Source organism: Hesperophylax consimilis, chromosome 21 (assembly GCF_061612785.1).
Source record: "Hesperophylax consimilis isolate HC1 chromosome 21, BYU_Hcon_1.0, whole genome shotgun sequence".
In the NCBI taxonomy this organism is placed as follows: Eukaryota; Metazoa; Arthropoda; class Insecta; order Trichoptera; family Limnephilidae; genus Hesperophylax; species Hesperophylax consimilis.
The window spans coordinates 8360465-8383616 of NC_142856.1; the positions used below are offsets into that span (position 1 = coordinate 8360465).

General features: G+C 33.6%; 1 protein-coding gene across 4 annotated transcripts in view; it reads left to right on the forward strand.

Annotated features, from left to right (window-relative positions):
- Positions 1 to 22460, forward strand: part of Graf (GTPase regulator associated with FAK) — a 398790-nt gene extending 376330 nt beyond the window's left edge. For all 4 annotated transcript variants that reach the window (XM_089644800.1, XM_089644801.1, XM_089644802.1 and 1 more), the window contains 6 exons: positions 7418 to 7517; positions 12384 to 12555; positions 12827 to 13064; positions 13321 to 13578; positions 18359 to 18438; positions 20061 to 22460. In XM_089644800.1, coding sequence (XP_089500926.1) covers positions 7418 to 7517; positions 12384 to 12555; positions 12827 to 13064; positions 13321 to 13578; positions 18359 to 18438; positions 20061 to 20152 — 940 coding nt within the window. In that variant the 3' untranslated portion in view covers positions 20153 to 22460. The remainder of the gene's footprint in view (positions 1 to 7417; positions 7518 to 12383; positions 12556 to 12826; positions 13065 to 13320; positions 13579 to 18358; positions 18439 to 20060) is intronic.
- The last annotated feature ends 692 nt before the right edge of the window (positions 22461 to 23152 follow it).

The window sequence follows — 23152 nt, forward strand, 5'->3', positions numbered from 1 at the left end:
CCGGGTGTCTCATCAAAAGTTCAACACACCTACAAAAAGTGATATAAAGTCATGAAAAGTAATGAAACAAAAACTAGGTTACATAGGTAACTATTTAACCTAGTTTTTGTTTCATCACTTTTAATGACTCTATATGACTTTTTAAAGGTGTCTTGAACTGTCATTTTGATGAAATATTATTTTGTCTTCCTCAATTTTGTTCAATAAGTTGAGGAAAGGTTCAAAATCAAGACACCACCCACTTAGAACGAAATTGTTTGGATAGGTATAATGTATTTTTAAAGTATATATGGGTTTCCAAATTAGTTCCAATAACTCGTCGGGGTTTATTTATAACTGTGTTGTGTGATGCACATGGTTCCTATTGTAATATTAAATACACATCCATTTGCCCAGTATGCCCGTTGCCCGTGTCTCCTCTAACAGCATGTGCACATGTTTCGGCATACCTGTCAAACTAAATCGTTTGAAGTTTGATTAAGGTAACGTTAAACGCACGTTTTACACTGCCTGCTTCAATTTCTGTATAGCCTTACTAATAAACGTATTTTAAATTTTACACAATTTTACAAAAAAGTATGATTGCGTATAATTTATAATTAAGTGTAGATATTATCTGCCTGTGCAGAATACAAATAAATAAAAAATAATGTATGTGTACATTCTAATGCAGCATCATGTTCATTGGTCAAATGGATTGTACGTATAGTTTTGTATTAGTGATCGACGAACCGGTGGATGCAATAAATTAGCTATAAGTTGATAATATTTTGTCCAGTCAATAACACAGAGCATTGTAGAAATATGTTATATAGTACACCTACGTAACCTTCACTGGCTCAAGTGCCCTGAAAGAATCCAGTACAAATTGTGCTGGATGGTGTTTAAATCAATCAATGAAATGACCCCACCCTACATCTCTGAACTTTGCGTCCCGGAAAACACTGCACTCAGGCAGTCAACTCTTAGATCAGCAACATCATCAGCTGCAGGCAGACTGATGGAACCTAAGCGCAAGCCAAATACTAAGTTTGGTGATCGCACAGGGCCGAAGGCTTGCTTGGTCTTGGCTTGATCCAACAGAATTCAGGTCTAAACTAAAAACTTACCTTTTTAAGCTGTCATACCCTTAAATTAAATATACAATTCCTGAGATAAAGTCCAACTATATCCAATTTTCCAATTATGTCCTAAATCGTGTATCTAAATTTCGCTATTAAACAATTAGTTTATGTTAATTAAGTGTTAATCTTAAGTGACATACCAGGTTAAGTATGATACTGTATATTATATCCATATTTTATTTATTTTTTATTTTTTTAAAGAAAAACTATCATTCCCGGGTTACGAATAACCTGACAATATTTGAAAATTTCCTACTACGACCACAGTAAGCGGAAAATGTTGCTTGTGTTGTGATGGAGGACTTAACCAGTCGAGGAATTGAACTCGGCCACCGATATATAGTTAGTAATAAGTTAGATCATTGTAGAAATGTATTATATATTTGTACAGCGCCCTTGAGGTGATTTTGCACAAAAACGGCGCTATAAAATCATCCAAATATTATTATTATCAGAAAATTTAGGTAACTACTTATAAGTCTTATGATTTCAGAGAAAATCATTTTGTTAAGTGCGAGAAAATTAGAAACATATTTTTTTGGGCGCGAGATCTCCTAATTGAACTACTTTTCCGAGGTGATATTTCACAAAAATGGCGCCATACAATTTATCCAAGTATTATTATATGATAATGTAAACGATGAGTAGATGACGCCCCTTCAAGGTAGTGCATTGGTTTAGTAGATTTGCACCTGGCGCGCGTCTTGCACGTGGTTATGAACTCAGAACATCTGCCGATTCTCTTCAACAGTCGGAACAGAAGAGAAACGACTTAAAACGCTATACAGATTTTGTATTAAGGCGATGCACTGCGTCGTGTAATATTTTAAATTGAGCCGCTATCAATAACAACCCTTACGTAGATGGCGATAAAGCCTTTTATTTTATTTTGTGGATGTTCAGGCATAAATATTAAAAAAAAATTCTAGCATTTTATAAATAACTTAATTTGCCACATTATACAATAAAATCATAAGCGAAAATGGGTTCGTAAGTAGGAGATTTTGAACTTTAAAGCAGTTTCCATAGGCGTTTACATTATTTTTTTTTCTGGGCTTATAAAAAGACTTATCTAAAAAATACTCGATTATTTCAAAGGCCAAGATGTATTCTACTCGCAGTATTTAATTGAAGCATCTGAAACATTTCTAGGCGACCAAATTTTCAAACCAAAAACACACGATTTTGCATTACGACGTATGGCATCGCCTTAATATATATTTTTTAGTACATATATTATGTATTAAAATAAATCAAACCCATCAAAATATTTCATATACCTTTATACACATTTTGCGAACAAATTAAAATTTCGTAAAACTGGTCGTGTAAAAATGAGCCAAATATATTCTATTATTTACTCAAACTGTGTATGAAGGTAGATAATATATTATTATGGGTATACAAAAAAACACGCGAGCCGGACTGCCGAGCTGAACCACGACTTACAGTAAAGGAACGAAGCAACCGCAAAAGGCGCGTAACGCCGTTTGCTGTTGCTTCGTTCCTTTCTCGTTATGGGGTATTTTCACAAATAATGAATACCGTTAATAATGCGTGGAAGATTAAAAAATTCTGGTTCTGATAATTGCATGAAAATTATGTAATTTTAATATTTCCATTCTAAATTATTGATTTTAAAAACGATCTGAAACCGAACATTCCGAAACGGTTCCAACTGGTTACATGGTGATACAAGGTGAAATCATATTATGTACATGTAAATAGTTACCTAAATTACCTAATAATAATAATTGGATGACTTGTACAGCGCCGTTTTTGTGCAAAATCACCTCCAGGGCGCTGTACAAATTTATAATACATTTCTACAGTGATCTATGTTATTACTAACTATTTAATATACAGTATCATACTTACCTGGTAGGTCACTTGAGATTAACGCCTTATTAACATTATCTAATTGTTTATTAGCGAAATTTAGATACAGGATTTAGGACATAACTGGAAAATTGAATATAACTGGACTTTCTTTTAGGAATGGTATATTTAATTTAAGGTTATGAGGTATGACAGCTTAAAATTGTAAGTTTTTAGTTTAGACCTGAATTCTGTTGGACTTGTTATGGATCTTATTTCCGATTTCACGAATAAATTTAATAAACTAACGATTTTTTGGCAGCAAATCGAAAAAATATCATAATTATTTTCTAACAGTAAAAATACAAAATGTCCGCGAAATATCTGAATATTTTTCGTTTTCATGCAAGGTGTGTGAGAAAGGAGATTATATGAACGGCTTTTAGGATGATTGTCGATTACGTGCATACGATATCTGCCTGGGACTAGCATATCAATACAAGTAATTGTTATTCTTGATCAACAATATATATCTCAATTGCAGTAGTATTATTTACAGTGCTATAAATACAGGAACACAAAAGCTCTTCTGCATCTGCACCTTGCCCAGTTTTTTTTCCTACCACTGATAATGCATAATTATTTCGGGTGCACCTTCCTTCCTTTGGTTCTTCCCCCGACCCGAACCAGAACTAAACTCAACTCAATTCAACTGAACGCCGAACTCGCCAGTCGCGGCCAGTCTGTATTTTGCAGTGGTCTCGAGAGGTCGTGTTTTGAATTTTGTTAATCATTCCTGAGATCACGACCGAAACGTTTTCAAAATTTAAATACTCTTAGATTATTAAATAAATAATAATCTGTGTTCGTTGTTTTATGTTTGGTGTTATTAATATAAAATCAAAATGATAATTTGCCTGTCTGGATTTGTTATTGGAGGGTATGTTTTATTTTAAATATTTTATTTGGTACATATACCTACGTAAATTTGTTTTATGCCTACATAAATTGGTTTTATACCTACATAAATTGGTTTTATACCTACGTAAATTTGTTTTATACTTGCATAAATTTGTTTTATACCTACATTAATTGGTTTTATATCTACGTTAATTTGTTTTATACCTACGTAAATTTGTTTTATACCTACATAAATTGGTTTTATACCTACGTAAATTTGTTTTATACATAAATATTGTTTTTTATTAACTTCACATCGGTTTATATTATTTTGCGTGTGACAGCTGTTTCGCCATTTTCACAAAAATGTTGTTTAATTGTGTTTCTTAAATATATCTGTTGATTGTTTTCTCTGCATAAAATAAAATAATTTTATTTTCAATGATCTTTTTTACATTCTTATCAATGGATATTGTGATGTTTTATTTATGTTAAATAGTTTGAAATTTAAATTCAAAATAATTGTCGGCTTGTAGTCTTGTAGAATATAATCTTCGAAATCGTATACATTGTAATTTTTTTATGTGAATACGGCACAAGAGTCCCAACTGCTCCCAACCATCTGGAGCCAGTGAGACTATGCCATCCCCAATTGGGGTATGTTATGAGGCTGAATGTAGTGGGGAGGGTAAACAGACAGATGAAGGTGGGAAAGTACCTGGATATTCAGATCTGGTCACAAAACACGGCTAAAGCCATTTAAAGCAACGATTCAATTCTGAACGGTGGTCTTATTCTTGATTCTGAGTGTGTCTTTCACTCTGAAACTCGCAGCAAATATACTATATATTATTTTAAATGAATAAATTGGGAAATAACACAGCTTAAATTGATAATAGCTCGACTAATCTATAGTTAGTAATAAGATAGATAATTGTAGAAATATATTTGTACAGCGCCATTGAGGTGATTTAGCAGAAAAACGACGCTATACAAATCCTCTAAATATTATTATTATTAACTTAATCACATCAAATTTACTTGCGCACGCCGGTATTAGACATGGCGGGTTCATACTCCGTCGACCATGGAGTATGAACACGGCCGTTACATATATTGTATATTTAAGAGGAAGCTACAAGCCAAAAATGTGTAGGTATATTCTTGGTATAGGTACCTTCTATTGTAGGTAATAGGCATTAAAATCGCTTCACAAACGGAGTCTAGAAACGTTCGATTTCAAGCACAAAAGTGGTTTTTATTTATTTTGTAAATATTTTTAATCAAGTGAAACTGTCACAGATAATCTTAGCTATAATACTGTATTTAAAAGTTGTTTCGTTTACGCGTTCATACATTTCTATAGAACAAACATTTTTTAGTAGTTTACTTTTATATTTTTTATTGCGTATTTTATATTTTTGTTTGTATTCTACTCAAGCGAAACGATAGGAAAACCTTCAATTTATCTAAAGCATATTTTTTGGTATTCATAATGTACACCAATTCGTTATAAAGATTAATCAAAATAGTGATTTAGCATTAAGCTTTGCCTTAGCCGTGTTTTTGCGATACCAATTTGACCTTTTGTAAATGTTTACACTACGTCTCACTTCTCTCAATCCTGTATTTACATAATAAAAATATTTATTTACTTTAATACTTTCGTTACAAATTTAGTCAGTCGTTCTATTTACATGCCCAATGCTACAAATTATGTCAAAACGTCAACCAAATGTCTAAATTTTAATCCTCCCTACGCGTAACATCTGCCGGGAGCCCTTACCTATCCAGATCTATCCTTATTTAATTTATTACCCTCATTCGAAAGCAGGATATCGCCTAGACGCGAGAAATAACCGAAATAGAGCATTATCTTACCTAGGCTAGGTTTATTATTTATTTATTTATAAGCTGTACCCCGCCACGCGTTGCTGTGGCTCAGTATGTCTGAGCGGATAGAAAAAAAAACACAAAAGCGCGTGTTGCTTTTACGTTCAACAGATGGCGGTGTTTTTAAAATAAGATATCATGTTTTTACCCGCTACAGGTGACATATATATAATATAGGTATAAAACACACAGTATTTGAATGCAAAGTTGTGTCAAAATTTCAAAGCAATTGCTGAAGAACTTTCGGAGATAAGAGATTTTGAACAAACGAACATTTACATTTTTATTTATATATATTAACGCCATATTGGGCTTTTCCGTGACGATTATAAATTAAATTGAAAACAATAGTATAACATACAATTATAAAGTTATTATTACAGTATTTAAGTACCCTTGAAATATATATACGAGTAATAAAAAAAAATTTCGAATTAGCTTGTGTTTAAATTATGATTGCTCGTTATATACATTAAGGCGATCTCATATTCCAGGTGACCTTCGAATTTGGAAGGGGCGCGGCCTATTGGGGTGGGTTATAGAATACTTGAGAACCAATCAGAGAAAGCCGAACGAATTTATTTATTATATCTATAAAGTGCTGGACTAATTTGGCTTTGAATATGTCAAGATTTAAATCGAAAATATCATCTACACGTATAAGCCCATTGCCCAGTTTATATATTCTCTACTACATAACAGAATTGAACACGAAGTTATTGTTGTGAAATAATATATTCTATCTTGTATGATAGGTAGTACTAGGTACTATGCGGGCTTTTTTTGGCCTATCCGTTCCAATTTTAAAGCTGTCAAGTTTCGGTGATATATTGGCTTGACAAGCAGCTGTTCTTTGTGGATAGCCAGAAACTATGGTGACTCCGGTTTAGTCACCTGGTAGTAAAAAAAACTACACCCTACTTGAGATGTAAAAGTACTTTGCCACGTAAAAGTGACTAATTTACGATCTTCCTTGTTAACTTTGAGTGTAGCGACTGCTTCCAACTTCCTGCTAGGTAGCTCAAAGCAGTCATATGGCAAAATTGCCGAACAATTTATGTCTTAATTGTTGAAGACAATATTAGCGATTTATTACAATATTTTTGTTTCAAATTTTCGTTTGAGAATCGCTAATATTGTCTTCAATAATTAAAATATTACAATTTGAGGTGATACTCATTAAGTTATAAAAAAAAATTGTAACAATGATAAAAGTGTGTTGAGGACGGGTTTTTATGTGCAAAATAAGGTCATTTTCGGTTGAAATTATTAAACTTTTTCAAATTATGAAATTCTTTCTTGAACAAATAACTGTGTTGTCTTTCAAATCGGTGTTGATCAGTTAATCACACTTCTAAGGAATTCCTGTGATCTTTACCCATTTTGTAGAGGTGCCATTCTATCTTTTAAACCAGAGATTAACTTGTTATATTGTTGAATTTAAGGTAGGTAACATAATATCAACGGCATACTTGATGACCAACTAATATTTGGTTATAATTAAAGCTCCATATTATTTTGTAAGTGCTCCAATCTTATGTTTTTGTTGGTAGGTATTGCGTATTACACACAGATATCGACTATTCAGAGCCAAGGACATGTTGTATTCAAACTCTTATTTTATGTTTAATTGTTTAGTTATGAATATTTTGTTGTTTACCTAATGAATTGTCTTGTTTCAGGATCCCCCCTGGCGGTCTCCCTGTTGGTCCCCAGTCCCCTCCCCACAACAGAGCTACACAGCGATACTCCACGTCAACAGCTCCCCAGGGCATCACTCATGTAAGTCCACCGTCAACTTTTTATTATCATACTAGGTTACCATCATTATCAAAACTGAGGTTAAAAACCACCATCCTCCCTTCCGAGATTATTACTATTACGATACTATCCGGCCATGCTAAGATATTGTCAAAACGGGCTTACTTCAAGGACTCCATTCAGGACATTTTCTATTTTTTTTTTATATTTCTCACTTAATCTAAATAGATACCTGCGTTCTTTGCAAAACGTCAGATCTCTAGACATTTAAAACGTTGTTGTTTGTTGAGGGTTTTTGTTTTTGTACTCCTTTCTCTTCTTCATCTTTAATTTTAATGTTGTTGTTTGCTTTTTGTCACTTCCTCCCAAAGCACTTCGCGTTTTACTCAATGAGAGAATACTACAATCCTTTTTGGTCCTTTTTTTAACAGTATTGTAAAAGCGGGCTTTCTTCAAGGACTCCGTTCGGGTCCTGTTTTATTTTTGCTTCTTCAACGGATGTACCCAGTACCCACCACTCTGAATCTAAATGGATTACCAAATAATACTGAGCGAAATATCCTACCCATTGAAAACAGGAGCCTTTATAATTTATACGCCAGGTGGTGTGAGCTTTTCGCTTGCATAAAGTAGGCTTTCTTGAAGCATTCACAGAGCAATTCAAGGCTAAAGAACTGCAAGTGTTTTTAAAAATTGCAAAAAAAGTGCAAATTTACATAATCACGTATACACGATGAATACACCACTCTCTTAATTATTATACCTACATATATTAATATTTTGTTTTATTTTTTAAATACTCATGTGTTTTGTTTTTAACCTTTTTCAAATCTCTTTTTATTATAATTTTTACAATTATAATAAAAATTATATAATATAGGTGACTAATAGCAGTTCCTACCAACCGGTTTTCGCCCATTAAAAATGCCATCCCGTAATGCGCGCAAATATTGCGGCACCGTTTTTCTGTTGGCGTGGTTTTAAAAATCATTTCGAGAGATTTTTTAGGGACAGGTGGAGAATCTGGTTTAATCAAAGGCGACAGGTGTTTTTGTATGAGCTCACGAGCAAGTACAGTATGTAAATAAATGGTCCAGATAACTCGTATTCTGTAATTTTGATCGAGTCTCAGTCATGCTGGTAGGATGTGAGGCTGAAGGTAGTGGGATGGGCAAGGCGATGGGGGGGAGGAAGGGGGTAGTACCTGGCTATTCAGATCTGGTCACCAAACACGGCTAAAGCCATTTCAAGCAACGTCACAATTCTAAATGGTGGTCTTGTACCAGGGCGATACTGAGAGTATTTCCACTCTGGAATGTGCCGCAAGTATACTAAGTAATTTTTTTTCAATTCATAAATCGTGAAATAACACAAATTTATTAAATAAAATTTAAATGCGCATTCCGGGATTTGAACCCATGGCGTTCGTATTGCTATTCGAGACCCTTTCCCCTCGACTATAAAAATGCTTTGAAGTACAAAATATCCTACTTACGAACACCTTTTCGAATATGGTTTTATTGGCAAATTAAGTTCTTACAAACATTTGAATAATATTTGTGCAAAATCAAATAAAAAAATGCATTTTGGCGATGTTTTTTTGCACAATGCTGCTTATACATATATTTGCGTTCGCGTCGTTTGCGGTTGCTTCGTTCTTTTTCCCATAATTCGTGGTTCGGTTCGCGCTCCGGTTCGAAAATGTATACGTAGAATTGCAGGCTGGTGTTAAGCGGGAATTTCAAACTTATCGCCCATCCAGGTCGAGGTGAATCTTATATATATATATAAACCTTTCGGAAGAAATTCTCTAAATGATCTCTAAGTGAAAACCCTATCAAAATTCGTTTCGTAATTTATAAGAACTAAGCGCGCAGACGACAGACGCTAAACAGCTAAACAGACAGACGCGGATAGCGTCTTTGTATTAGCGAAGTGAAATTATTGCTGTTTATAAGAAGTTTATGGTTTTTTCAAAATGTTTGTCTTTATTAAAAATAAAATTAAACAATATTTTATACTCTAAAAATCTCTTCAATAATATATTATTATCGCCTAAATTCGAAACATGAATTAAAAAATTTATGTGTCCCCTTTTTTATATTTCCAAAACAATAAATAATCGTAATAAATAATTTAAATAGCAATTTGAATCAGTGCAATGAAGCGTGGGCACCTGTTTTTGAATTAATTTAGTACAAAAGAACTTCCGTATCCGGTACGGAAGGATTTTATTGTAAATGTTAAGGTACAAAACCAAAAACCACCTACAAGCTTTTGTTATGTTAACAATATGATTTTTTTATCAAAACTCACTGACTTTTAAAATACATCTGTTTGGATTTCGATTTTGTGTTCGTGAATGATTTTGTGTTCGTGAATGATTTTGTTCGTGTATGATTTCGTGTTCGTGAATGATTTTTTGTTCGTGAATGATTTCGTGTTCGTGAATGATTTTGTGTTCGCTAATGATTTAGGGCGACTTGCACCAACTATCGCAAATTTTATCTTAAATTGTATTTAACTAAACGTATTTAAGACCCTAAATACATTTAACTTAAATGCGTTTAGTTGCGTCCTGCACCACGCAGTTCGGTGGCAATTTTAGTTAAACGTGTTTAAAGCGTCGGTAAAACAGTTACCGCGTGGTTACCGCCATTAACGCGTAAATAAAACAGCTACGATGTTTCATTTTACTTGAAGTGTCAAAATATTTTGTGATTGTGTGTGTGGTTTAATAGTGTGTTCATTTATTTTGAAGAAAAAGTTAAAGCAAATAGACATAATGATGAAATAAGACAAAAAGAGCTTCTGTTGTTGGAATTAAAAATAAAACAATTATCCGAGTAATTTTGTTTTTTATTTCTTTTACATATTATATTGTTTTAAAGTATTATAAGAATGCTGTAGGTATGATTAGAAGTTTACAACCTTGCAAAGTACTCCTCGATAAGGAGTGTTAGCTTCAAGTTACGAGCACCTCGCTGATGTTTTTATTGGTGTTGAATTTTAACTGAGGTTTAATTTCTTGCACTATGATGTCGTTTTTTTACAGAGACGAAATCTTCTTTGAAACTTCTTGGCACTGAGTGTTTCAAATAAATTTGTTCTTGTGTTTACTTCTCTGACTATAAACGGTCTACTTATAAACTCTATAATTTCTTCATCATCGTCAGAATACAAATCCCAAATGTTCATTGTGAATACAAATTAAAATGATATAGATTTTAACCACAATCAAAAATCTAAGGGATAACCTAAACAATTTTTGACAGTACTGCTTTATGAGTCGGGCTAAACGCGTTTAACTCGGTTAAACAGCCCATTTTGGGTATTTAACTTTGACAGTTCTTTAAACGCATTTAACGACTTAAATTTTGTGGTGCAAGACGCCAAGTCGACTTAAATCAAATAATGTGTTTAAAATTATATTTAAATCAAATTTAACTTATGGTGCAAGCCGCCCTTAGTGTTCGTGTATGATTTCGTGTTCGTGAATGATTTTGTGTTCGTGAATGATTTCGTGTTCGTGAATGATTTTGTGTTTGTGAATTGAATGCAAATCTTGAAAGTGGAAATTTAGACACTTCCCTATATTCGATCGAGCTGAAACTCGGCGGATAGACTCGTTGTCGATGACAATGCACTCTATCTACTTTTGGTGGCAATTACGCATAAACACGCGGACATATACGTATTTCTCTGAAATCGGATGAAAATAAATGTGGGTCCTATCCAATTGGGATTTGGCTCAGTTGTTAGCGCGGTTGACTCCAGTCCCTGGGGAAGAAGGTTCAATCCTCAGTCAAAGCAAAAAAAAATTATAATACTAATAAAAAAACAAGTTTTCAGTTTTTTTTTCTTTTAATTTCCGAATTAATTTTTTTTGGTGCATTTAAAGTTATGAATATACTAATGGTTAGATAGGTAGGTATCTACCTTATTATGTTTAATTTTGATAATTTCATTGCTGTACTACCATCATAAGCAAAAAGGCAGCTTAAAATCTTAAATGTTTTTATTCTGATGTACTTTTTTTTATTTTAATAAGTTGATGAACGTGAAAGGTCTCGCAAATCAGAATGTGACCATTTAAAATCCAGCTTCCTTTTTGCTTATGGCGAAAGCATAGCTGTTTTGTTAGATATTCAACATTATTATTTGACCTTATTACATTTCTCCTGTGACAGTACTTACTCGAGTACTTAGTACTTACTTAATCGTTAAAGACAAGTATATAGTCGTTTGTGTGATTTGTGACCTGTGAACTAATTTCATTTCTTGCTTGGTAGTTTCATATGTCGCAGTTATGGCTGGAATCCTTATGGGAGTAATAAAAGTACAACATAAATATACACGGTGTCTGGAAAATTGTTGTACAAGCGGTAAATTGAATATCTTATTTGTAATCGATTTTATGACAACACTTTTTTGATTTGTTGAAATCCCAAAGATGGAATTTTTTATGTCGAATTTGAATTCACTCACTAGGTGTTAGTATCAGCTCTTTAATGTAATTTAAAAACGCGCCGAAGCGTACGCCTGGCTGAAAAAATATAAAAAAATGGGCAATGTGAATTCACCGGTTTCCTGCTTGTAATACGAGTTTCCGGAAACCGTATATATACATGTTTCATTGCACATTTACTGTCTTTTTGGAAATCTCTTCATAAAGCCCATTTTTTCATAATTGTGTTTTTTTGGTAAAATTTAATTTTTAACCCATTTGTCATTCATTCACATTCTTACTATGATATGCTTCATGGCAGAATTGTAAGAACTTTGTCTCTGAGCCCAGTGTTCTTCGGGGAGAGAAATGCAAATAAAATTTATTTAAGATTACAATACATTATCTAAACAATACCTAATGAAATGCTTCTCTTCCAGGCCGTCATTAAGACCTACTACGACGGTCCCCTGGCCGTGGCGGGCGGTGGGGGAGGTGGAGGTGGTGGGGGCGGATCCCCTCAGCGTGCCGGGCCCCCTGCGTACCAGCCCCCGCCCCCTGCCAGATACTCCCCCACACACAGGCCCTCACACCATCAGCAGCAGATCAACAGTAAGCATATTTACCTCATAACCTCCTCTACAAATGTTCTCCACTGGCTGTGGTCCTTCAGCATTTGCTTCCAGCTTCTCGTCCTGCTCCAATCCTCTTCCACACAGTCTATCCACTTCTTTCTCGGTCTGCCTCTGTTGTCTGCGTTTCCACTGGGGCATAATTGTCTTCCGCTATTTTCTCGCATCCTCGGAAGCAGATCAACGGTAAGCATTTTCCATACAGGTTGTTTGTGTTTGCGGTAATATTTTAACATTAATTTTTTGTCTAGATATGGATCTCCACCGCGACGGCTTATTAAACTCCACGAGCAGCTCCAACGAATCAGTCTCGTCCACCTCCTCCCGTGATAAGATATCCACCCCTTCCTCGGCCCATGGCCAGCTGAGCCACGCCAACAGCCACGGCCAGCTGATACACAACCAGTTTGGCCAGAGCCAGATGGGACTTACCAACAGTCAGGGCCAGTTGAACCATAACAACCACTCCAACCCGCTCATCAGTAACAGGTTATTATTATTAAATTTCTACTTAAAATTTTTTTTTAAATATTTTCATTATTTTCGAAGATATAGCGATTTAAAACAAATTAAAATAATTTTACCTTGTACCTTGACCTTTATTACAAAAGATACCCGCCTGAAGTGTGTTAATATTGGTGTTCTCACAGTAATCAAAATATTTGGTTCCTTTTTTTAAATTTCTTGACAGACGATAAAATTTTTAACTGTAAAATAATAAATAATCTAATAATGATAATAACAGCCACGGTCAGCACAACAACAGTCACGGCCAGCTGAGTATGGGCAACAACCAGATGAGTCTGGCCAACAGCCAGATGAGCCTTGCCACCAGCCTCAACAACAGCCCAATGAGTGCGGGCAACAACAGCCACGGCATGGTCAACAACAGCCACGGTTCGCCCGTGCACCACGGTTCGCCCGTCAAGACCAGGCGGATCGTGAATCACTCCATGAACGTGCACTACGCTACGAGTTACAGACCGCAGCCGCAGCATAATGTGTAAGTATTTTAATTTAATTCCACTAATAATATTTGTATAATTATGTACTTGAAAAATCATGGGATATTATAATTATGGGATTGATGATTGCATGTTAGCTCTTAGTTCAGGCCCTTGATTAGCCCTAAGAAGTTTAAGCAAAAGAAATACGCATTTAAAAAAAAAAATTATGGTAATAAAATAATATTATTATAGGTAAGTACTTTAAAGTACTAAAGACATTTACACAAAAGAAATCAGTTCAAAAAATATTTTATCATAGGTAGGTACTTTTATCATTTTATCGCTTTATTACAATCATTTCCAATTTTGAAAATGACTTAAATTCAAAGCAAATCCGAGTTATAGAGTTCATTGAACCGGAGTAATACAGACTGACACACAACTGAAATTAGTAATTTTGACAATATACAGAATGTCTCGGTGTAATATATTTGTGTTTAGTTTTTAATACGATGAAAAGGACACACTGTATAAATTTTTGGAATTTTCAAATCAATCCAACTCGAGTAGGACAAGGGGAAGAAGGCGGCATGCCAAAAATCTTGTCAAAACAAAAGTAAGCAAGACGAAATGCTGTTTCTCAGTGATGCTTTTCGAAGACATCACTATTGTGTGTATTGTGTGGAAGTGTATATATATTATATGTACCAATACACTTAATCAGTATGTGTTTTGTGCAGTATCGACTCGTAATTGTGCGATTTATAACATTGTCAAGTTTTTAAGAAAAGTGACCATTTAAAATTTAATTTCAGTTTTAGAATAAAAAAAATCTAACCTTAAAAAATAAATCTATTTTTATTTTTTGGAATAAATCAAAATGAGTAAATCCTCAAATTGTAATATTTAATTTGCAGAAAAGACAATAGATGTCGCACATGTAAAATAAAAAATAGGATATATTTATCCAAGACACTATCTAGATTGTATTTAGTTCGAAATGAATCTTGCGATCATTCATATAGATAGCAGCCTATAAAAATGTGCAATAAGAAAATGAAGCAAATGTTGGTAGTTCTTATTCTAAGTATGATACAGTTAAATATGACCGAAGGAAATAGGATCCCACTAGCCCTGTTGGTAGAGCGGCGCCCCGGCAATGCGAGGGTCCTGGCTTAAAGTCCTAGATGCGACCTTATCTTTTTTAAAATTATCTAATAAGGTCTTCAATAATTAAATATATTTTCAAAGAGATTTTATGTCAATCGTGTAATATCATATTTTCACTCTATTTTGACATTTTTGGATGGGAGAAATTAAGGTTTTTTTGGAAAGCAAAGCATGCAATGTTTTCCAATTATTGTCTATGAAGTGATAATAACATTTAAGAATACTTATCGGCTAACTGGTTTTTTCCTGTGGTGATTTGACGTGTTTTGTTATTACATATATATATTACCACTGTTTTGGGATGGTTGCACATACTTTTGTATAAACTTGTACACAGTCAAAATGAACATTTTGTATAGCATATTGCATGAATAATTGTTTTAATTAACCATTTCCATTTTATGTTATCGGGGAAAACAAATATTAAACAATGGTTTATTGATTTTTTAAAGAATGTCAATTTCCCCAGTTTTGAATAAACTGACAATTTCGAATTCCTCCTAATACAATCAGTAGTGGAAAATGTTGCTATTGCAGGACTTACCTAGCAGGTTGACTCAAAGTCTTGTTTTGTAATCTTTGATTTTATCTGAATTATGCGGTTTTCTAAAATCAATCTTTTAAATATTAATGGATTTTAGGTAAGTGTACACAAGAAAATAGGGACACGTTGAAAAACACTTTGTTGTAGTAAGATATAAATGAGAAATAAGTATTTCATTTATCGGAAATGGAAAACAATTCATTTTAATTAACATCAATTGTTTACTTGGAGGCCATTATTATTGATAGGAAAGTTTTATGACCAGTATTTTTTTTCTCTTTTTTAACCCAAAATATGAACCTAAGCTGTTAAATTCTTAGTTTTGGTTAAATTAAGAAATAAATAAATAAAAAATTGTTTAAAAAACGATTTTTATATTATTATGTCAAAACATGACGTGAAGACAAGATGTCAGATAATAATTTTTTTTTTTTTAAAGAAATGATTACTAAAATGCATTATTTTCCATTTTCAAAAACTGAAATACCTATTTCTCATTTTTATCTAACATATACAGAATGTTTTTAAAATGAATGTGCATACAAAGCGTGTCGCCATTTTCTATATATTTACCGAATTTTATTTCAATTCTTATATGAATTTTAATATCCAGTTTTAATTTAATTCATTTATATGTATTAGTTTGAATTTGGAACATTGAATCCATAACCTTTCAGGAGCGAGCTTTTATGATTCTACACGAAAGGTTTTTTTTAATTTTTTTTTTTTTTCTCATTCACTCCGTATATGTCTGATTTTGTAAAATATCAACCAAAAACGAAGAAAATTCTTCTGGTTGCTTTCTCTACTCTTCTCGATTTTGTCCATTATAACTAATTAATCCCTTTGTTAATACAAATTAATTCTAATTTAATAAACAATGGGTACTTAAATATTAACCGAGAATAATTTCTTTGGTTTTGATTTGTAATACATTTTTTTTAACCTTGAATAACTACACAAAATATTAACTGAAAATTATTTGTTTGGTTATGATTTAGATTTTTTGTTTAACCCCTTAATAACCGCACAAATATAACAAAGAATTTTTACGTTTTATCCCTTGCTGCATTCACTAACGGGTTAACCGCACGTATCGGCTGGTGGAATTGGCATTGATGTGGTGGCATTGTATTGTCCGTGGCGTGTGAGTAGGGTGATTGGCCCGGCCGCGTCCATCGGCAACCAGCCGCATCGGGCCGCTAGCCCCAGTCCTTCCATCAGGTAAGCCCCAACAACACTGCATGACTAACCAACCAATAACCGGTGAATCATCCTCTGCTTATATTTGGGTTAAAAATCTAGTTGTTAGATTTTTGGGTGTTAAGTCGTCTTGAACATCCACCTTTTTAGTACTCTGTACTTCCACTTCACTTGCAAGGCAAGACAAAAATTCCCGGGTAAGAAATAACCTGACAATATTTTAATTTCTGCTACTGCAAACTCCAAGTAGAAAATGTTACTTGTACATTAAATGTTATTTTGGCAAAGGATAGAACCTGTGATGCTTGGTTTGGAACCCAAAGCTTCGATTAACTAACCAATTGAATGTACATTTGTCACATTTTCCCTGATAATCGACACTACATAGATAGATTTTGAACCTGTGAACTCTGTAAGTCCAGAGATGAAGTTCTTGCGTATTACCTTATAGATTACTTGTAGATTTGGTTCCATGATAACTCTTCAAAATGACAATTCAACACACCTATAAAAAGTTGTATAAAGTTATGAAAAATGATGAAACAAAAACAATGTTAAATAGTTAGATATGTAACCTAGTTTTTGTTTCATCGCTTTTCATAACTTTTTGAATTGTCATTTTGATGAGTTATCTGGTCACCGCAGATTAAGCACGCCAATTCGAGGGTTTAACCCGTAGGGACGACAAGAAACTTCTATAAATAATTTTTTTTTTTTGTTAAAGCCAACAAGTAGACAATACCACACTTGATTAACTGACATTTTTATTATTTTGTCTCAGACCAGCTAACTTTGTAGAGGTAATATCCAAATACAAAACTAATGTATAAGGTCGACGCAGTGCATGGGCAATATTCTTCAACACTGCAAATGCAGGGAACCGGCTCCTAGGGGTTTGAGTCAAACAACATTATCTACAAAAAACATGCAAATAATTCTAGGTGGTAAAGTCAAATAACATTACGTATCTACAAAAAAACACAGCTTTTAAGCCCTTGATTTGTTGGTATATTTTTTTTGTAGATAATGCTAATAATAACAAAAATTCTAATTCTGGCTTTTGTCGGTCAAATCACTCCACTACTGTTACTTATTGCTACACCTTAGTCGTTAAAAATTCATCTTATCCCGAATTTGCAACAGTTTTGTTTTGCTTGGTGGTGAAAAACCTAACCAATCCTCACTTTAGTTCTGTATTATGTTAAATTGGTGGGTAAAAACACAACCTGTCATGACTTTGCGGTAGTTCTCTATCACATTGACTTCTCGTCGAATCTCCTCTAAAACATAACTAACTGGTGAACTAATCGATCCAACTTAACCTAACTTTTTGCAGATCGTTATTGTCGGTGACTAAAAATAACTTAACTTGGAATGCGATAAATCTGACCTTATTGGTGACCCATTTTAGTGGTGAATCTAACTGGTGTGTTATTACCATTGTATAGTTATGTTATTATTTATATATTGTAGATATCTGTGTAAATATATAAGTTATTACAGAGAAATGCATGTGATTAATTAAAATAATTTTTGTACTATTGGGAATTGTAAATATGTACTAAAATATTAAGTTGTAAAAACTTGAATCAATTCAAAACTAAAATGAAAATAAATATAACCGGTAATGTACAAAAATAATCTGATTGGGAGATATGTACATTTCTTTGGGACAATTAAGAGCCTATTTTTTATTACGGATAAGCATTGTTAACTCATTTTAGTAAAAAAATTAGTTAACCTTATCAATGTGGCTGTCGCATATGTGATCCGTCGGCGGCTATCATTGTACGCGGATGTGGTGTATAACTGTGATCCACGAAGCCAATATTGAAGGGTTAAAGTGCAATGAGGCGCATTTTAAACTGTAGGTACAGACTGTGATAAAAAGTCTAACAGAATATTTTTGTTATTTTCAGACGTGTAAGAACCCTTTACGCCTGTGTTGGGGAAAATGACGGAGAATTATCCTTCGAACCAAACCAAATAATTACAAATGGTGAGTACAATTTACGTTTCTGAATTAAAAGTTTTCTATCGAATTACACTTAGCATAAAGTCTGTTGGCAAGCATTCAATGGGTAAGGGGCTGTTCAAGTATTACGTAAGCAGATTTATTTCAATTATTTACCCCCTCTTCCCCCTTGTCTCCAAAAGTAGGCAAAGCTCTTACCCCCCCCCCCCCCCTCCCATGCTTACGTAAAAATTGGTACCTATATGCATTTTTCTGTTAATGTATTCTGTTTTTTTATTGATTCATAAGTGAAAGAGGATCAAAGGTAACACAAATATTAACTTGCTTTGATTTGCTTACAACACGTCAAATCGTCAATCGTACTGAAACGAAACAATAGATTGATGGAAGAAATTTTGACAAGTGAGTAGCGCGCGGTAATTTCCCCATTCGCTTCTAAGCGAGTACCTAAACGTATTAATTATTTGTGGGAATCCCCGAATATGTATTGGGTTTTCAAACATAGACAATGTGTGGGTTGCCAATGTGTAAAAAAAAAATAACTACTGCTGAGCAGTGCTGACGTAATCACTATCTCGACCTCCCCACCCCCTCATGTCATCAAAAATAAGCAAAGCAAAGACCCCCCTGCCCCCTATAGTGCTTACATATATACATAATACTTGATTGGCCCCTAATCTGTGTGCCGAAGATGCTTATCAGCATTGCAAGATTTGTACCTGTTGTGTGCCGGAGATGCTTATCGGCAATGCAAGATTTGTACCTGTTGTGTGCCGGAGATGCTTATCGGCAATGCAAGATTTGTACCTGTTGTGTGCCGGAGATGCTTATCGGCAATGCAAGATTTGTACCTGTTGTGTGCCGGAGATGCTTATCGGCAATGCAAGATTTGTACCTGTTGTGTGCCGGAGATGCTTATCGGCAATGCAAGATTTGTACCTGTTGTGTGCCGAAGATGCTTATCAGCATTGCAAGATTTGTACCTGTTGTGTGCCGGAGATGCTTATCGGCAATGCAAGATTTGTACCTGTTGTGTGCCGGAGATGCTTATCGGCAATGCAAGATTTGTACCTGTTGTGTGCCGGAGATGCTTATCGGCAATGCAAGATTTGTACCCCTTGTGTGAAGGAGATGTTTATCGGCATTGCAAAATTTTTACCCATTGTATTGTAAGATTTGTACCTGTTTTGTACCAGAGATGCCTACTGGCACTGTCATCCAGCTTATTACTTATTACTTTGTTCATGGGTTATATAGGATATTTAAATTAACCATATTTGCTTGTCAACAAAATAAACAATAAGTAGAAGGGTTTTGCATTGCTTGATGTTCAGCACAAGCATATTTGAAATTGGTGCGCGCCATAACTGGTGAAGGCAAAAAATATTTCCGAAATCGAAAGTTACATTACTTTATGTATTTACAGGAAAACCTCATTTGATTGTATCTATATACATTAACAAGGTGTCCGGAAACTCGTAGTACAAGTGTTGGTGAATCTAAATCACATTTGGAGTCGACTTTGTGCTATTCTGGGGAATTCACTTATGTAATATACAATTTTGACAAATTTTCTAGTCCACTGTTTTCAGGACCCAATGATCAATGAATAAATCACGCTTATAATCAATCTTTTCCATTTGCAGTAAAATCTTCAGCCGAACCCGGCTGGCTCGAGGGAACGCTAAACGGCAAAACCGGTCTAGTGCCCGAGAACTACGTGGCGGCACTCCCCTGATGCGCCGCCCCCGGGCCTCCCCTGCCCGCCCACGGCCTCCCCGCCTCCCCCGACATGCCCCCGCCCAACTTCCCCCCCGGCACGCCGCCCCTCCGCGCTCGCCGCCTCTCGTGAGGGCTAATCGCCTCGGAAATAGGCAGGATAGTCCTGCCCTTTATGAAAAAGAACAATCGGAAGTAACCCAATATCAATATCCACATTTTATATGAAATTGACAACTAGAAAGAATGATACGGTATTAATACACATTTTAAAATTCAGTGTAAAAGTATTGTTATAAAAATACTGTTTTGGAATAGTGAAATTGAAATAAAATGCCAACTCTATCAATATTTTAATTTTACATGACATTGACAACCGGAACGAATAGTACATCATTAATATACAATTAACCTAATTGACGGATGCTACAATGTGATTTACAAAGTTTTACTAAAATACATTTATCAAAACGTGCCAGATAGAACGCGCTTAAACGGCCAGCACTGGAATGTTTAGAAATGCAATATAAAAATTGCCATAGTTACTGCTTCGGAATAGTTAAAATTGAGATAAAATGTCAAAGTGTGCTTACTTTACAAAACCATAGATAATAGAAACAAGGGAGATGGGTATGCATGTAGCCAACATCATTCACCCACACTACTGCATTTCAATCTGCGCATAGTGTCACCCCACCTTTGTTTCTATACTGTGCAGTTTGGTTGAAGCTCGGCAACAATCAATACGCTTCCACGCCATATCTTTATTTGTTTCTATTATCTGTTGAAAAATCCTTAAAAGCTAAGAGAGACTAACAGTTTCTTACTTCTAAATTAATAAACTTAGTGTCTAATTAATTGAACTGTGTGAATTTAGACTGTTTAAAACGCTTGTCCCTTTTGTAGAAAAACAGGTAAATATACTACATAATCGTAAAACAACACCATAATAAATATTATTGATCTTTCTGGATTTGTATTGATGATGAAAATTGTCATTTTTCCAATGAAAGATTTTAAAGTGAAAGTCTGGATATTATGTAAAATAAATAAATTAACATTACCCTTTTTGGAAACGGTTGTTCTTGGTGACTAAAATCTATATGTAATAAAAAACCTATGAGATCCTTTCAAAGATCATTTTTCATATAAACTGAGAGTGTTTTTAGATACATATATATATGTATAAACTAATATTTTCAAACATTACACTTTTTAGTACCTACTTGTCCATTTTATTTAGAAAATATGTAAACTGTACTGAAAAATTAAATAATATTTTATTCTGATATTAAAATATTCAAATGAATTAGTTAAAATATTTCTTATATGCAGATTATCTAAAATCGTTTTGTAACCTAACCCATTGCGTCCCAACTCTGCATTTTTTTTCATTATATTAAGCGGTCATTCATTACTAACCCCCCCGTCCCTTTTTTCCAAATCGCAGTATTTAAAAAATACAAACACATTAAGGCGATGCACTACGTCATGTAATATTTTAAATTGAGCCGCTATCAATAACAACCCTTACGTAGATGGCAATAAGGTTTAAATTCCCGCTTAACACCATCCGCCTGTTTTGATTTATGCAAGAAAAAAACATGGCCAAAAAGTGCCTTTTATTTTATTTTGTGGATGTTCAGGCATAAATATTTAATTTTTTTCGATCATTTTATAAATAACTTAATTTGCCACATTATACAATAAAATCATAACCGAAAATGGGTTCGTAAGTAGGAGATTTTGAACTTTAAAGCAGTTTTCATAGGCCTTATACATTATTTTTTTCTGGGCTTATCAAAAGACTTATCTAAAAAATACTTGATTATTTCAAAGGCCAAGATGTATTCTACTCGCAGTATTTAATTAGAGCATCTGAAACATTTCTAGGCGACCAAATTTTCAAACCAAAAAGACATGATTTTGCATTACTACGTATGGCATCGCCTTAATGAAAATGCACAGAAAAGCTCTGTATTAAATTTATCCTCAATTTACCAGTATTTAATGGCCAAAATGTTTGAAAACAAATCAGTACCCGACGAAATAAATAATTTTTTGCCATGTACGAAATGAAATTTAAGACGTAATTGAAATCAAGATCTCCATTAAACGCTGAAAGTACAAAAATGATATAATATTAGTACAAATTTGAGCTATTGAATTTTGATATTGTGTCTTAAATTGTTTTCGTAAAAACATAAGATGAAACTTCGCTTTTGTAATTTTAAAAACTCAAAAAAAAAATTTTATGTTCAAAATTTTTTTATGCACTAAATTTGTTTATGTACTAAATTTGTTTATGTACTAAATTTGTTTATGTACTAAATTCGTTTATGTACTAAATTTGTTTATGTACTAAATTCGTTTATGTACTAAATTTGTTTATGTTCTAAATTTGTTTTGTACTAAATTTTTTTTTGGACTAAATTTATTTTGTACTAAATTTGTTTATGTACTAGATTTGTTTTGTACTAAATTCGTTTATGTACTAAATTTGTTTATGTAAATTTTGTTTATGTACTAAATTTGTTTATGTACTAAATTTCTAAGACTAATGATGGCCATCCTTTCTGTACATATTCTAAATATTTAATGAACTAGCCATAGAAATCCTTGGTAATGCAATTTTTGACAAAAGATGTGTTTAACCAATAATAACTATAAAATGGGATACCTAGCTTCATTTTAATCTACAATTGGACTCAGTATTTATGGCAAATCTTGTGTATATGAAGTCATAATATTTTGGCATGTGTAGTGTCATTTTTGGAGTGATTTTGAGAATATTTGAACAGTAATTTTCTACTGGAAAAGTTATTATTTTGTACAGAAATTTTGGCATAGTATGTCATATTTTGTAAAGATATTTTGGCATAGTATGTCACATTTTGTAAAGAGATTTTGGCTTAGTATGTCATATTTTTTACAGAGTTTTTTGCGTAGTATGTCATGTTTTGGCAATGTGTCATATTTTGTACAGAGATTCCATAGTGCATTTTCTACTCATTATGGA